The following is a 16,848-nucleotide window of genomic DNA, read 5'->3' on the forward strand; positions in this document are numbered from 1 at the left end:
TCAATGTGTACAAGTACCTGAAGGGAGAGTGTCAAGGGGACAGGGACAAACTCTTTTCAGTTGTCCCGTGTGACAGGACAAGAGGAATTGAAGCACAGGAAGTTCTGCCTGAGCGTGAGGGGGAATTTCTTCCCTGCGAGAGTGATGGAGCACTGGACCAGGTTGCCCAGAGAGGTCGTGGAGTCTCCTCTGGAGATCTTCAAGGCCCGCCTGGATGCAACCCTGTCTAACACGCTCTAGGTGACCGTGCTTGAGCAGGGGTGTTGGCCTAGATGATCTCCGTAGGTCCCTCCCAATCTTACTGATTCTGTGAGCTGGTCCTAACTATTACACAAGTATTCTGCAGCTCCTCAATCATAAATGCATTCTTTTGTAAGCTTTAGTTTATAGAAAGACCACTTCCCATACACATCTCCATTTTGAATCTTCAAAAAAATTAGACCAATCTCCCGATGAGATCTTTAATCCACTACATTAATTCTCTGTCAAAACACAACGTTAACTTTTCCTGATGCTGTTAGGTGCTTTTGAGATACAACTGAAGTCTTTGCCCGGGCCGAAGGATAGAGCAATTGGTAGCACTGATCTAAAAACACTACAACCATTCCCAGGACAAAGTCATCACAAAGATGTGATTCTCAGTGTAATTCYTCTCCAAATTCTGCTTTTTAAACACTTCCAAATATCTGTTTAATTAGTTTAAGTGACATGCTGTTCCCCTTCTACTGTAATCAAGMTACAGAAAGGATTAAGATGAGGAAAGGATTGGGTTATGATTTCTAACATAATCCAAAATGGATTCATCTGTATGGTCTTTTGATTGGTATGACAAATAAAGAAGCAGAATAAAGCTGCTTTTGAAGCTCTGCACAAGACCTGTGTAGTGTCTCCTCTGAACAGCATTTTGAAATTGAATTTAATCAAGTTTTTAACAACATCCCTGTTGCACTTGTGCTAAAAATCTGCTACAACATAAATGTTTTAWTCAATATGGTCTTGCCTCGGCTGCCTGTACAGTAAGGAAAGCCAAATCTTCCAGGTAAAAGTCTTTCCTATTTAGAAACATCAAATCTGGTCATCACAGAACTGCCACACTTACTTATCACAAGCAAAGGGAAATTTTAGTTGAGGAATTTACTAATCTAGGAACACAAGTGAGGCCAAGAAGAACCCTACACCTTCCACGCTTGGGGTATTATACTCCCAGATCTGCTGGGAGACTGCAATGGCAGCAGCAGTAGCAACATTAAAATCTGCAGTATCAGCCAACAATTTGGTTACGGAAGCTAGTCACAGGAAAAGCTAGGACAAGCCAGCTGAATGACAGCATCTCCTGCCACACACACGCTACCTTCTCAAGGTGCAACAGGAACACAAATACCCACAAATACAACATTGAGAGATCTTGGTCAGGAACATGACTTGGGATCCTTCTCTGAGGAAAGAACAGCAAAGGAAAGCCAGAAAGCAAAGATTTAGTGGATATTTTTAAATACCTCATTTCCCTTAACAAAAGGCAGGACATACTGGATTATTTGCATTGCTACATTAAATTTCATCAGTACAATTTTAGCTGTAAAAAGATCATTTAGACACCTCACTCATATCACTTCGCTCCTATTTTCCATATCACATTCTGTTCTCCATCTAGGAGAACGTTTTTTTAGACAAGAACAAAAATGCAGCTACCAACTTAATGAATAATTGGAAGGAGAAAAAAAAAGTTAATTAGGYTAGATCATTCAGTGGTCTAATTCTCCATAAAGCTAAACCAATTTTAGCCTTAAGTTAGGAACTGCTGCTTATAAATATTCTACAACAGAAAAATCTTACTGAGCTGCTGGCTGCCAAGACACTCCTGCATGGTTAAAGACTGACTTGTCTTGCACTGCCTCTCTAGCTGGAAACAGGCCAATGTACCCCAGTAACAAGCCTTTGCTCAAAGTGGTACAAGCAAGGTCTTTCTGTGCTCACTCGGTTGCTCCTCACTTAGAAAGCTTATGAAAACCAGCTTCAAGTTTAGCATAATTTTCATGTGATAAAAATAGCTGCCCAAAAGCAGTTACTACATTTTGACGTGTTTCCACTATGTAGTCTCAGACAAACAACTCTGAGCTAATAACTTCTTCAATGCTACAACTGCTCRTACTGACCTCTTAGTTTGTCTATTATTCATTTTACAGATAAATTTATGTAAACTGCTCCTAAGATGGAAGAATTTAAACATACAGGCAATAGTTGTTACAAAGCTTCTTTCTCAGCATAAGCAAAGGTAAACAMAACAATGATTTTTATATGGTGTCTCCATATTTCAGACTTTGCCTCTTAAGACAGTTGGTTGCTAACAACAAYTCAAAAGTATCAGATTGCAGACAAGCACTACCTAAATTTGTAYTCTTAAATAAATTAGTCTCAATCATAAACATTTATTTTTCTTTAAAAGAAAAACTCTATTACGAAATATAAATCCTGAAAAAGTCTAACTTCAAGGATGTCTCTGGCCCGTGAGATTACAAGAGATAAAACAACAGGAGTATTTCAAGCAGTGAGACTTAAGACAATTTGTAGAAACTGTATTTCTACTTATCACGTACGAGCATGCCCATGTTCAACAATATTGAATATTGCCACAGGTTGCCCAGAAAGCTTGTGGACTCTCCATCCCTGRAGATWCTCAAAATCTGGACATRGTCCTGGACAACCTGCTCTAGGTKACCCTGCTTGATCAGGAAAAGTGGACTAGATGATCTCCAGAGGTCCTTTTCAACCCCAAATACCCCATGATTCTGCAATATTGCTAAATGTGCATTTGATTCGTTTCAAGAAAARAAGTGGATATAAGTTTTCGAGCCCCTAACTTAGAATGCAATAATTACTTGCTGGTTCAGAAATTCARCCCTGGTCCTCTTCAGAGCAGTGTTTTGTCATTCGCCACCTTAGGCCATTAAAAAAAAAAATCACTAAATTGCAGCCTGYGCTGTCATTTCTGCGAAATGAAATACAAGGGAATTGTTCACTTAACTTTATGATCTGGTTACAAAAGTCACATTTACCTGTTCAGGGCGCTGCAGGCATATTTGCTTGTGACCAGAACTATAAGGACCTGTTTTTTTTGATAAAGGGATGCCCTGTGTGTTCTCTGCAGCTGCTCTTTTTCAAGACCATTCCACTAGATCAGATTCACATGTGGTAGCAGCACTGGAAGCACTTTAACAACTTGCAGTATTACTTAAATYAACTTCACCTAGGATAGATAGGACTAGTAATATCACGGTAGTTACTCGGAGCTGCTCTTTTACACATCTCCAGTGCTGAAAATGCAACTTTTTTTTTTAATCTTAGCAATAATACAACCAAAAGTGTTTTCAATTTAYACAGGCTGACCCAAATAGCACAAACATGCCATCCCATCTGCTAAAGCAATAGTTAAATCAAAGAAAGAGGTTGTGACTGGAGAGATTAAGAACATAGGAAACAAAATTGCAAAGAGCCAGGTTTTCTTAGTTCTTATGTACTGTTTGTCTCCAGGCAGAATTCAGAAGAACTTCCTGCACTTGCATATATAGATGTGAAAATGTTATCAGAGACTCAATTAGTTTAAGTGCTATAATAAAACCATTGTAGAATACATGGTATATTGTTTCAGTCCCTGAATACAAAAATATAATGTTTTAATATAATGGTCTTTAAGTCTTTAGTGATTGCCAGTATATCCCAATTTCACTCAATACTGAAAGGTCTATTTTTCAAATTTTAAAGAAAAGAAAGAATGGGAAACTAATAGAATACTAAATATAAACCTATTCCCATCAGTGCTGCAAACGTGCTGAGTCTGATTATGGAGACATGTCCAGAAAATGACCTCAGATGTATTTGGCCCATCCTGTGTGTTATGTGAAAGGTGAAATGTGTTACTGTACAACCTATTACTACCAGCTACATAAAATACAGAAAGCCTTGAAGTGACCTATTCTCAGCAAATATGAGCATATGGCCAAGGGGAGAGAAACCTCAAAAAATTTAGCTTTCCAGTTGGGCTGGTTAATTTGTCAGTTAGTCTTTTTAAGGCAAATGGCTGTAAGAACATTAGTCATTTCCATATGGCACGAACAACTTATTAGCAGAACAATGTTTGCCTGAGGATCTTGTCTCTGCCCCAGAACAAGAAGGTTCACAAGGTGCTGAGAACTTCCTTATGTGAAACTAAGCTGTCTGGCTACATAAGCTTTTCTTCCTACTTAACTAACTTGTAAAACCATGTAATTAAGCATCTGAGCACACATGCACCATTTTAATCCAATACTTACAAAAATTCTACTGTTCACACTATGTTTATTAAAAAAATCAACTAGGAACACTAAATGCAGTCAAGCACGTGCTTTTCATTACGGGCTATTCATAAGCTTAAAGTTACAGCTATTCACTTCATCGGAGAAAAAAATATATATATTTATATACAATTTTTCCTTCCTCAAAAAGCAGTTTCAGCAGCTGACTGAAGCCAGTAACAGAAATTCTCGTTTTGCAACTTCAAGGGGTAACAGTTAAAACAGAACCTGCTCTCTACTCCCTGTGCCATAGAGCCAATCACAGTAGCTATGCAGTACGGCACCACTGGTATAATTCAGATGCAGATACAACCATCCCCAAGACTTGCTTCCTTTGAGAAGTTTAAAATTAAACCAGTACAATCTGTTCTTCGTATTCGTAATATCCCGTAAAAACACTAGGAAACCACATGTGCAGCTTGTGAATTTTTACTGCAAACACAAATACCAAATCCTGAAAAAAAGGTCTTCAAAACGTGGGATTTATGTGACCAGATGCAAACCTTTACAGTGTAGACACTTCCCTATTCTCTTTATAGCCAATGGACAGAAGCAGGCGGACAGCAATTCATTTCCTCCCAGTGTAAATGTCCTGTCAAATGAATTACAACTCAAATTATGCCCCTCTTTTGGTTATAAGTCAAACTTCCTCATAAAAATAAAAAATCTCTGGGAAGATTTCCACAGGCTAATTACTCAATTCTGGACTCCAGGAGAAGGCAACAAAACCCACAGACTGCCTACTAAGAAGAAAAAAACACCTGCCAAGAAGAGACTAGAAGTTATTAGAAAGAAAAAAAAAGAAGAAAAAAAAAGCTATCACAAGTCTTTTGAGCTAGATACCGAGAGTAAGCAGTGGTAGTGAAAGTTTATCTGTCCAAAGTTGAGTTGATGTGGAAGGAAAGATAAAGGATCCAAAACCACATGGAAGACCTTGCCTCAGCTCCCTGAGAACACTCTTAGTTTGGATGGAAACAGGCCAAAAAAAAAAAAAAAAAAAAATACAGGTGTGCTCACAGATTATAACTTAACTTCTGTAGGAACCAGACAATGTAGTGTATGTTCCTCAATAGGGCAGGTAAAGTCAACTGAAATACAATCAGTAGCATCCTGGTGGTGAGGGCTGGGAAAACCTCGCTCCTTCTGGGACAAAGTAAAAGCAAGCAGGAAGCCTCAGCTCAGAGGCAGCATTAAACAGGATCTCYGCACAACAGCGCACCCAAAACCCGTAAGAGATAATGCCCGGAGTCCAACCTTTCCAAGACCAAGCAAAGTGTGCGGCTCCAGTAATCAGGTTTCAAAACAGCAATGGAGAGCATCCAGCAAGAGGAGCTCTATCAAAGCTGACATCTTCATTTGGCAGCTTTACAAGAGACAGTCACTGGCAGGAGAAGGGCCACAGTTCAGATCAGACAGAGTTAGACAGGGACCAGTCAGTCAAGTTAGTGACCGGCTGATATAATAATGAGTATTTTTCTGAAATGTGTATGACACTACAAAGAAGCACAAAGGAAACTGAAAAAATAAAATGCATGAACAAAGCAGCCAGAATGACTGACAAACACTTCCTAAGTTCCATTTAACAAAGATTAAATTTTAGATAGTATAAAAGTTCATTTCTAATGAACTGTATCTGAAAGCAGCCGGAACCACATATTACACCCCCGGTTGTTTTCCATTGGAGTTAGACAGACATTTAGAAGGCAGTCTTTACCTTAAATATGTTTTACAGAATAAAAAACCAACACATTTAAATTTTAGGAGAGCTTATAAAATAACGGCTTCTGARTAAGCGACCTAGAGTTAACTTCTACCACCCCGCCGTCAGTACAGAAAATACAGCTARCACTTCGTACAGGCAACAGTGACATCTACTGTTAAGGTTACTAAATGAATTAGATTTATACAATTGATAAACGTGTTTTTCCAATGACTTGAAAGCATATTAAGCATTTCCTTCACGAGTTTTCTTTGTAGAACGTCCACCGTTATTACTACATAGCTGAAGGCAGCAACTTAAAAGCATCTTGTAATACGCATTCCTCAAACCCAACCCACTGACAGTGTTTAAACCCTCTATTGTGCTTCCCACAGCTAACAATCACCAACCATTATAATTAAAGCAGATCTGGAACAGGCCTTCTTGCTTACCTCCCTACTAGCATTTCATGTTTTTCATAACCAACAGGCAGACAGCTGAAGTGTCCATCCAAAGGTGCAATTATGTCTCTCACAGCACAAAGGCACTGGAATAACTGGGTCCTGACTACAGAGCATGGCTTTTCTGGATTCTAACGGAGGATTGTGCAAAAGGTAAGTTCAATTCAATGGTTTAACAAAAAGTCTTACTTGCATAACTGCTTCGTTTTAAAAATATCACTTTCAGCCAGGTTAGTTTTTGGCAGGGAGGTATTTTCAGTTGTTGTTCTAATGCGTTTAAACCACTTTTTGTTCCACTGAGGAGAATGCAGCGGGGCTTTCCACAGAATTTCCCCAGTAATAAAGTTTCACAGTTTCAACATTCACAAACTAATCCATGGGGTAAGCCCCACAACCAGTTCTATATCAGAATGACTCAAGCAGAAGTCCAAAGCATACCAAGGAAGAGATGTCAAACCTCATCTCCTTGCTACCAGGGATAAGTCAACACTACTTAAAAATCTTCCTTGCAAATTCCAGTCTAGAAGTATTTTGTATTTGGAAAGGCTACCTCAGCATACACTACAGAAATTAAAATAGCTACACAGAATATTCTCAAACACCTTACCTAAGCAAAGAGAAGACATCATAAGAGTTACGAACACAGTTCTGATCCACCTGGAGAAGACTATTCTTCAGGGTACCTGAGTGATCCTAAAGGCAAAGAAAGAATGTTAATTTAAGAATCAACACATTCTTCCATCTTGACTAAAAGCATGCACCTTCTGGAGGAGARTAACTGATCTTGTATTTAGTACATTTTAACTCTGTTTTGATACAAGCTCATGGGCTGTAAACAGAAGAGGCAGTTTTTAAGAAGAGGCAATAGCAGCAGCCCAAGTCAGGCCTACAATAGTACTTAACTATCAAATGTTACAGTATTAGCATATTTAGCTGTGTTCCATACCTAGCATGCATTTTCTTGAACTGTAATAACTATTATTGCACAAGTCATTTTATGCACAGAAATACTGAAGAATGCAATTGCACTGTTGACTTTTTTCAGCTTCAGATCTATTTCACATTCAGTAACAYGATCACAGATAAGAGTACAAGATGTACAATGCTGACAAAAAATGGATAAAGAATTGAGTTTTAACATGTCTAACAGGCATCTAAATTTTGAAAGACATTTTGAATCATCTGTTATGTTGGAATGATGTGAATGAGTTTTAGGAAGTCATACAAAAACCTTCAGTGTTCTTAAGGGACTCAAGTGCACATTCTAAACAAAAGGCATCAAAAATAGGCCAGTGGCAATACTTTATGCTGCAAATGTCAGATATCAAACTTTTCCATATCAGGCAGTCACAAAAATGCCTAGAAATGTCAAACTCTCATAACTGTTTTTTCATAGGACAAAAAGTGAATCCTAAGCAGGTCAAATGACTCAGCAGTACTATCAGAAACTTTATGGATCACAGGAAAAAAGCCATTTACTTCAGTGTAAGAACTTTCTCCAGACAGCACATGTGATCAGCTAGTTTCCTAGCAGCAACATAGGAATTGTTGCACTCATACCAAAGTAAATTACTTACATATTCTTCACCTGCCTCAACATGTTGTTCCCGTACAGATGATGTTGAAATGGACAGTCACATTTCAACAACTTATTGACAAAATTGCATTAASCACGTCTCAGGCAGTTAACATCCCTATCCAGCAAAAATAAGATTCCATCTAAATTATCAGCAGATCTATATACTACATTATGCAGCATATTGCAACAGAGGATATCAGCAGGTGTCTCAGCTCCTCACTCTCAAGATGTTGGATTCTAAATGATGAAACCCACACATACATCCCCTGAAAAAAAAGAATATCAGCAGACGGACATCTTAATCCCAATGAACTAAGAAGGTGGAAAATTGAAAATGCCCAACAATCATTAGTAATGTGTACACCATGAGGAGGTCTTGTTTTGACAAATACTGTTTTCAGAAAGTGAAGGACAGAAAGTTAATTTTTCAGAGGAAAAAAAGTGGAGTGACCCAAAACAACTACTTTTCTGAAAGGGGAAAAAAAAGTACACAGAAGTATCATGTTTTAGCCTTCTTTCCCCCCACTGCACTACAAGGCTCCCTACAGACTACACCAGAAGCCACTCTCCAGTAATGCTAGCATTGAACAGATATGCAYGAAGAGACAGATACCAAATAGTCTATACAAACTACTCCACCAGCAAGAAAACAGCCAGAACAWATAAAGAAAGGGTTCCAACCTTATTTACTAGAGAACAGCTTGCCCTTTGAAAGAGTTTATCTACTTCTCTGCCACAGTATTTATTACAGATACTGGACACAGGCACATGTATTCGCGAATGCACACAGAAAAGTCTTTCTTGAAAGCAGCTGGGAATAGACTGAGGCTTTACTTTGCTTTTGCAAAGCAGTCAGGATCCAGCTGCTAATAAATAAGTATCTGGGGAAAGACTCCACCTGCACTGATGAAAGTCACATAATGCAGGGGAAAATAAGATGCAGCTTCTTGAAGACAGGAGCCTTTTCTGCTCGATGGTCAAATATCTAGCTACAGCTCAGTGTCGCTGATGAACATATCTTGTTCTTCCAGCCTCTCACCTCTGACCACAGCCACGTGTTTCGAGTGACAGAGTTGCAGAGACTAGTCCTGATTTTTTTAAGGTGATAACAGTAAGCTAGTCATTATCCAAAAGCTATGTTGTCTCCCCAAACGTGCTCTCTGAAAACACATCACTGCAGAAGTTACCCTCACTGGTTAGTAGTAGCAGGCATAAAACAGTTGGAAGAAAAATATGGAAGTGATAAAGCCATTGAGGAAGACTGAGTAGGAGAAAGTTCAGTTTAGAAAAACCCTTATAGCAGCCAGAACTCATTTTGTTGAGCCTGGGTAGAAAATGGAATTACACAAAAGCATGCAATCTCAGACAAAACCAAGAAGATCTACAAGTCCTAAAAGAACTGGAAAACTAAGTCCAGGTTGACAGCTTCAAAAAAAACACAGAAACACACATGCACATCTACGAAGCTGAAGCAAGTCCAAACACAGAGTTTCTCCAGATGATTACCAGAGAGGATGAAGCCAATAGAGGGACAAGTGTTTCAGCAGCCTCAATRCCAGAACTAAATGGAAAAGGAAAGCAAGTTGAATGTGGCTATGATAAAGGGAACAGAATCCTACTGAGTTCTCCAGACAAAATAGCTGCATACTTTTTTACAAAACAAGAACAAGCAAAAAAAAAAATCTTGAACAAGGTCAGAAGTTGGAGGTACAAACATGTGAAAGCTGCATGTGGTCAAGGACATTGGCAGAAGAAACAGCTGCTAACTCCTCTTCTAGAGTTAGATATTAGACACCTATAGTAAAGCAGTAACACTCTTCAGGGGACAGAATACACACACAAAAGATTTTAAAATCTTCTTTCCCAACTTTTTTCTCATGATCAACTAAGCATCCATTGCTGCAAGGAAAAAGCAAYTTGAGTAAAAATATTATCCAAGGAAAATATTCATTTTCTTCTTGGATAATCAGCATTGCCAAAAGGTCAAGGRAGGTGTTCCTTCTTCTCTGCTCAGTCCTGATAAGGCCACATCTGGAGTGTGGTGTCCTGTGCTGGGCTCCCCAGCACAAGAGAAAMATAGACCTACTGGAAGAAGTCCAGTGAAGGGTCACTGAGACAAAGCATCTCTCATATGAGGAAGCTGGGATTGTTTAACCTAGAGAAGAGAAGGCTCAGGGGGATCTTACCAATGTGTACAAATATCTGAAGGAAGGGGGTAAACATGACAAAGTCAGACTCTTCTCCATGGTGCACAGTGGCAAGACAAAAGTTAATGAGCAAACTGAAATACAGGAAATTCACTTTGAATACAAGACTTTACAGAATGGGTGACTGAACAGATTGCCCAAAGAGGTTGTGGAGTCTCYATTCTTGGAGATATTCACCAATCTCCAGACACTGTTCTGGGCAACAACTCTTGGTGATCTTGTTTGAGCAGGAGGGTTAGACTAAATCTCCAGAGGTCTCTTCCAAYCTCAACCACTCTGTGATTCTGTGAACTGCTAAACTGCAGCTGGACAGAAGGGATGGAAGAATAAGACAAAAGACCAAATATATTGCCAAGGACATAGAATTAAAAGGTATTCCCACATTCAGTGGGAAAAAAAAGTAGAGTCAGTGATGAAATTAAAAACAGTAAAGAGGCTCTGGATATGGTTCTTTTATTTCGTGAATGTTTTTAAAATAAAATTGCCTAGCTTACCTATAATTTCTCCATCAGTGCTGGTGCTAGAATTTATCACACTGCTCCTTTATAAGACAGGAGCCTGCTAGAAAACAAGTATTTTTAGCATAAAAAATGCATTCTGGAGATTACTTTGGATGAAAATGGGCCTCACGATTGTAAAAGTGCAAATATAGTACATTATACAGTGCACCTGCACACTAGTTGTATARATTTTGAAGTAAATAATTTTGCAATTACAACATTCATATATGAACATGTTGCTCTTGCTGTTTGATGATCAGGAATACATTCATTTAACCACTAAATCTACAGTTTTAACTACAAAACCCTTGTGAGTGTCTAATGTCTTTGTCCTCCTGCAATTCCTTTCAAACTCCATCCTCTCAATATGGCAAGCCCGTACGATAAAAAAAGAAAAAAGGGGCAATTTGCATTTAATTCCAGATGAATCAAGTAACACTCAGAGGTATATCCAGACAACATGTTTTGACACTTTGAGTCCATGAAACATCTCCAGAACACTTTACTCAGCTTTCAACRATTCTCTTATTTTAGCTCATGGAGTGACCTTAGCTAATGACCAAGACATTTTAGAACTATAAACATTCAGTTTCCACACTAATAAAATGCACAAGTTACAGGAAATGGAAGGAAAAAAAAAAAAAGATTTGTGCTCATCATAGGTTGGGACTGTATTTGCAGCTTTTCTACAGAGCACATACAACAAGCAGAACCACAATGTACTTTTAAATCCTAACAGCTAGAGAGCAATTCCTGACAACACAAACGATCAGGGAAGCAGACAGCATTACCATCTTTGAATTCAGACCCAGATTATTACTTCTGAAACCATAACAACCTGGAACAGTATCCTGTTTCAGCATAACTGAATTAAAAGCACCAGGAAGCAGCATCTGTGTTGTATACCAAAACCTTTAGAATTTGAAAGGCAACCATCAAAATATTGAACACAGTTTAGAGGTCTGCACATAGCCAGAAGAGTCTGGCAACAAGATGTAGCTCTTAAAAGCCTCTGAAGAACACAGGAGATAATTTGCACTGCCACATGTTGAGATGTATTCGCATATTAACTTGCTGTTCTACTAGACTGCATGTATGCCAGCTTCTCGAACACTGTCACCTTGTCACTTGCTGGGCTTCTTCCCATATATGTGTGTGTATATCTATATATATATATATATGTGTGTGTGTATGTATGTATATGTGTATATACATGCAGTTAACTACACTGTAGACTGTAAAGCCACCGCTTCAATTCAGTTAAGGCTGGACTTGCTGGCTGAGCTATGCACAGAGAGCAGCTATTTGTCAAGGGTCATTTTCTCTCCAGCCAGGTGCTGTCTACAGCACCATAGTGCCAATAACAATTTGGGATAAAGATTGTCAGCTGTGCCAGTCACATTAAGGCATAGATGTTAAAGTTTAAACAGCATTGCTATATAATTTAGTTGCAGTCACAATACTGATTGGACAAGCAAAAATTACAGTGGAGTCCTTGGAAAATACACGGGGTGAAACAGTTGCAACACAGAGCAAGTAAATAGCTTCCCATTTAGAAATCACACACTGTTTTTAAGATTGATAACCACCACTTACTGTGCTTTATTTGCCATAAAAATGAGTATTAATAGACRCAATTTTCAAGATGTTTTAAGTTTGAATGAAGAGTTTGCCTCAAAGATCAATCTTATAAAGAATATTTTCTTCAATCTGTTTCTTTTTGGTTTTAAAATGYTGTACATTAAATCTTCCATGAATAGCTCAGGTGTCCACCCAGCAGGGATGAGTTATCTACTGTGTCAAAAAAGTATTCCTTCTCAAAACTAAGCATTTACATGTTTGAGCACGCAAGTGTGAAAATTTATGTTTAGAAGTTGAATTTCAGCTTGTCATCACTACTAAACAAGTCAGAACAAATATGAAATATCCTTACCTTCTGTTCAAATGAAGCTCCATAATAACCATCATTGAGACCAAAAATAATCTCATTGGGATTTCTTGCATGTATCTGCAAGAACAGCAGAAAAYAAACCATTTTCAGACAACACTATGATGTCGATATGTTGCATTTAAGCATAAGTTGCTCTATTTGATGGTCAAATGCAGCTTTTCAGTTGCTATGATTTTAAAGTAGATGAAACTCTAGAGAAAACTGAATTTACACATAGAAAATGCATTTGCTTTTTAGAATATGGTCTAATCTAAACAGGTCATATCATTGTAGCAATCCAAGACTGCCCACTGGAACTACAACCACCTGTAACTTAATTCAAAAGGCACAGTACTTTTTGGCATTTTTAGTATTTGTGATACAGATTTCTTTTGCATTCACTTTTACTATAAGCTCCACAATACAGTAAACTCTTCACTTATTTCAGAAGGCTATTGATAAGGTGAAAGAACAGAATTAAAATAAACTTCTGGCTCTACTACTGCAAGTCCACTTCTTGGACTGAAGAATTTTGATGGGGAGTCCTTACTATAAAGGAGGATTAGAACTATATTATATATGAATATCATGATTTATTTTCTTCCAGCTATATGCACAATCATACCACTACTTCCTTAAAGCACTGCAATTTAAAAATATTACTTCAGAGGATCAGTCAGTAATGCTGATTTTAAATATTCAGAGAGTCAAGAGTTGAAGATCTGTGCACAAATCTCTGCAATCAACCTTTAAAATACTGACTTAAGATGCGGTCACTTCCTCTTAGCATTCTGTATTTTTGTTCAGTCATATTTCTAGTTTCCTCTATCCAAGGGCTGAGAAAGCCTGTTTTCACATTACCTGCTGGCCCAAGTATTTTAATCCATCTAGATTAACTTTCCATTCTATCAAGAGTTGATAGTGCTCCTTCTTGCCACCCCAGATCCTCACAACAAAACATGAGACAGAGGTATCGAGACGATCGGGCATTATTCCGAAGTCCAAGCTCCTCCATGTTGGATTCTGTTGGTATTCAAAGGAGGATAAAGACAACTCAAACAAGACAAAAGGAATCTTAATCAGCAGTAGGTTACAGAAAGCAGCGATGTCTATGTCAAACAAAGAATGAAGAATTTAAGTACGATGAACATGAACCTTTTCAGGATTTACAGAGTCGAAGCCAACAGGCTCTGCAACTTCATTATTTCTCTTTCTAAAGACTCCTGGGTTGAACACTATCTGTTGTAAAGTAGTTCTGAAACTCAGTGAGTTCTGCTTCCTTCCTTTACAAGATGCTGAAGAATTACTTCTCTAATTTAGCCAAAGCAGGAATTTTTAAATTAAGATAGTGGAAATAACATTTGCTTGCATATTATACTTTAGCATCTGAAAACTAGCAGATGTTTAATATTAGGGAAGGGATTGAGTTTTAAGTTTGCATAATTTATTTACAGATTTGTTTACATTYTTCTCTTCCTTGACACTGATGACAATCTTTAAATGCTGTCACTAAGAGCTCTTCTCCATTCTAAGAAATTAGATTTGCCTCAGCTTTATAGAAGTAGCACATATTAAGATAAATTACAAAAAAAGATTTTCCATTAGAATTCAGATTTGTAACACGCCAAACATCCCAAGAAYTGTGGTTCACCTCTGATAACATTACCACTAAGAATTTAGGGAAACTGTTGTAACTGGCCCAAGCTGCAACCAAACCTAGTCAATTTGAATTGACATTACTAGTAGCAAGAACCTGATATTCATTTCTGGATTTCCACAGGCTGCAAACTACAGGGCATCCAAATGTAGATATGGCAAAATACCTAATCTCACCCTTCCCTTCTCTATATGGGAACAGAAAAGAGAACTCCTCTAAAATGAAAGTAAACAGTAGGAACACACAATCCCACGCAGCTGGACCACCTCAAAAGAACAGGCCTTTCATTCTATTGCTTAAGCAGCTTAGAACAGGCCAAGCGTCCCTGAACTAGTATTAGGCAAATATTAGGCAATTTTAAGGTATTAGGCAATTCAGAATAATATGCCTTTAAAAAGAAGAAAGAGGGGAAAAGTTATCCATTAAGTCTTACAAAAGGAATTGTTCCCCATGTACTTAAATCTTCATAAGGAAAAAGCCATTTGGTAACTATCTGGACACAAAAACGCCAGGACATTAAAATGGAGTTTGTACAAGACTGCAACATTTTTAAATACAGATTTTGTCATTCCATCTCATTTTCCCTTTGTTATATTCCCTTTCCAATATAAAGTTTTCTTCTGCAGTAAAAGGAACTCAAAATCTTAATCCATCTCAAAAAATGCAAGTTTAGATAAGGTAATAGCCTTGCAGACGTTTTTTCCTCCATTCAAGAGGTTTTCAAAACCTGCTGGCACCCCCCCACAAACACATACTATAAATGGTGCAGGTCTACCTTGTGGGTGCAGACATTAAAATGTCTATTTCGCAGATTTTCAGATTCCCTCGCCCAATACCTACAACATCCTACTACCACAACAAAAGAATCTACTCTTTCTCAGCTGTTTTTTTCTGGTCTGCTCCTTTCAGCGATCTGAACTGGATAATTTAGAAACTTTAAGAAGTTCCAATGACTAGAGTTTCTTCAAACTATGCCTTCAAAGAACACGCATGTTTGCATATGCAGGCAAATATTCCTTAGCATTCAGCTACATAAGATGATGTTCAAAGAAATCAGCAGCATGTGCTGCATCACTGTTCAACTCTCTTTACTTGAAGTGCTGCACCCAGAGCCTCTGCTTTGTGAAATCAGTGAAACGAACTGGAAATATTGTTTATAGAATTGTGTATTAAAATAACTTACCAGAGAATTCTTGATCACTTCACTCTTATAAAATTCTAAAGAAAAAATGAGTAGGAAACCTTTAGATTAGCATAAATATTGACACTAATCTTAATATTTGAAATACAGAAAGCTAAAATAAGTGATATTCAAGGAAGACTAACAGTAGTGGAATTACTCTGTCAGGAATAAGATTCATAAAAAAGACTTTAAAATGCTGTCACCTTTTTGATTAAAAATACTCATTGATACTTTAATAATTAGAAGTCATTATTTAAACTGAGCATTTCATCTTCTTACCCAAGATGATCCTCATGAATTACTATGAATTTGACTGCTGAGGAAAAAAATGTCCATTACTTTACAATATTTGATTGACATTTGCAAARTGACTAGTTTGTCCATGACAGCTTCCTGGAAAAGTACAGTATGATGGACAGACTAATTGCACTACTTTCTTGAAAAGCAAGGGTGACCTGTTTCAGATACTTAGAAAGTGAATACTGAATCACCTCCCAGAGTTGCCAAGAACCCTGTATTTAAATRGAAATAAGCAACAGCTGACTCATGGACCTTCACTTTTCCAGTCAAAATAAAACTTTGAAGTCTTTAGGTAGATAGGATTAGAGCCAAGAAATTAGATTTTGGAGAAAATCCCTCAGGGTGCTAAACTTCAGGAAAAAAGCTTCGACAGTGCTTTAAATGCATTCAGAAAAACAAAATAAGAATGCCAGGTAAAAGATAAGCAGGAAAAATATTCTGGCAGAGCACATATGATATTGAAACAGTACCATGACCTCTTTAATGCAGCTCTGCTTAATCTAACTCAAGAGACATWGGAATGGTAACTCCCCCTATTTGGGAAGTTATTTAATCCACATTCTTGTGTAGGTCTATTCAGCATGGGACAACATACAAGTAGGAATTGTTTGATGAGACAAGTTCTTCCAGAGCACAGAAGATCCCCTTGCACCAAACACTGCAGAAGTTGTAAATTCCAGGTTCAGCTAACCCCCCCAAGGCAGTCCACGTAGTTAGCTCAAGTTATACATTCCCACCCTTCAAAAACAAGTAACCTTAAATTAGCAAGTTTCAGTTACACTAGCTGAAAATAAAATTCAGAAGCAACAAAATTCATTCACAATGCTCTAATAGCTAGTAATTTCAAAAAGAACATAAAAATATATTTTTAATAACGTYTATCCACAATGAAGAGCTATAGATTGTAATAGAAAGCAAGGCAGAAGAGAGAAATGAAATATAACRCTCAAACACAGTGTCCACGAATACTGAAAGAGTTCAGGAACTTTAGGAAACTGAACAGC

At 37.8% G+C, this 16,848-nt stretch overlaps 1 protein-coding gene across 2 annotated transcripts in view; it reads right to left on the minus strand.

The window, feature by feature from the left end:
• UVRAG (UV radiation resistance associated) overlaps nt 1-16,848 on the minus strand; it is a 97,148-nt gene that overhangs the window by 62,111 nt on the left and 18,189 nt on the right. For both annotated transcript variants that reach the window (XM_085300562.1, XM_085300561.1), the window contains exons 3-6: nt 15,545-15,579; nt 13,566-13,727; nt 12,708-12,782; nt 7,096-7,181 (exon numbers count right to left, since the gene is read on the minus strand). In XM_085300562.1, coding sequence (XP_085156688.1) covers nt 7,096-7,181; nt 12,708-12,782; nt 13,566-13,727; nt 15,545-15,579 — 358 coding nt within the window. The remainder of the gene's footprint in view (nt 1-7,095; nt 7,182-12,707; nt 12,783-13,565; nt 13,728-15,544; nt 15,580-16,848) is intronic.

The sequence above is a fragment of the Rhea americana genome, unplaced genomic scaffold, assembly GCF_003343005.1.
Source record: "Rhea americana isolate MKP2758 unplaced genomic scaffold, rheAme1 scaffold_165, whole genome shotgun sequence".
Taxonomy (NCBI): Eukaryota; Metazoa; Chordata; class Aves; order Rheiformes; family Rheidae; genus Rhea; species Rhea americana.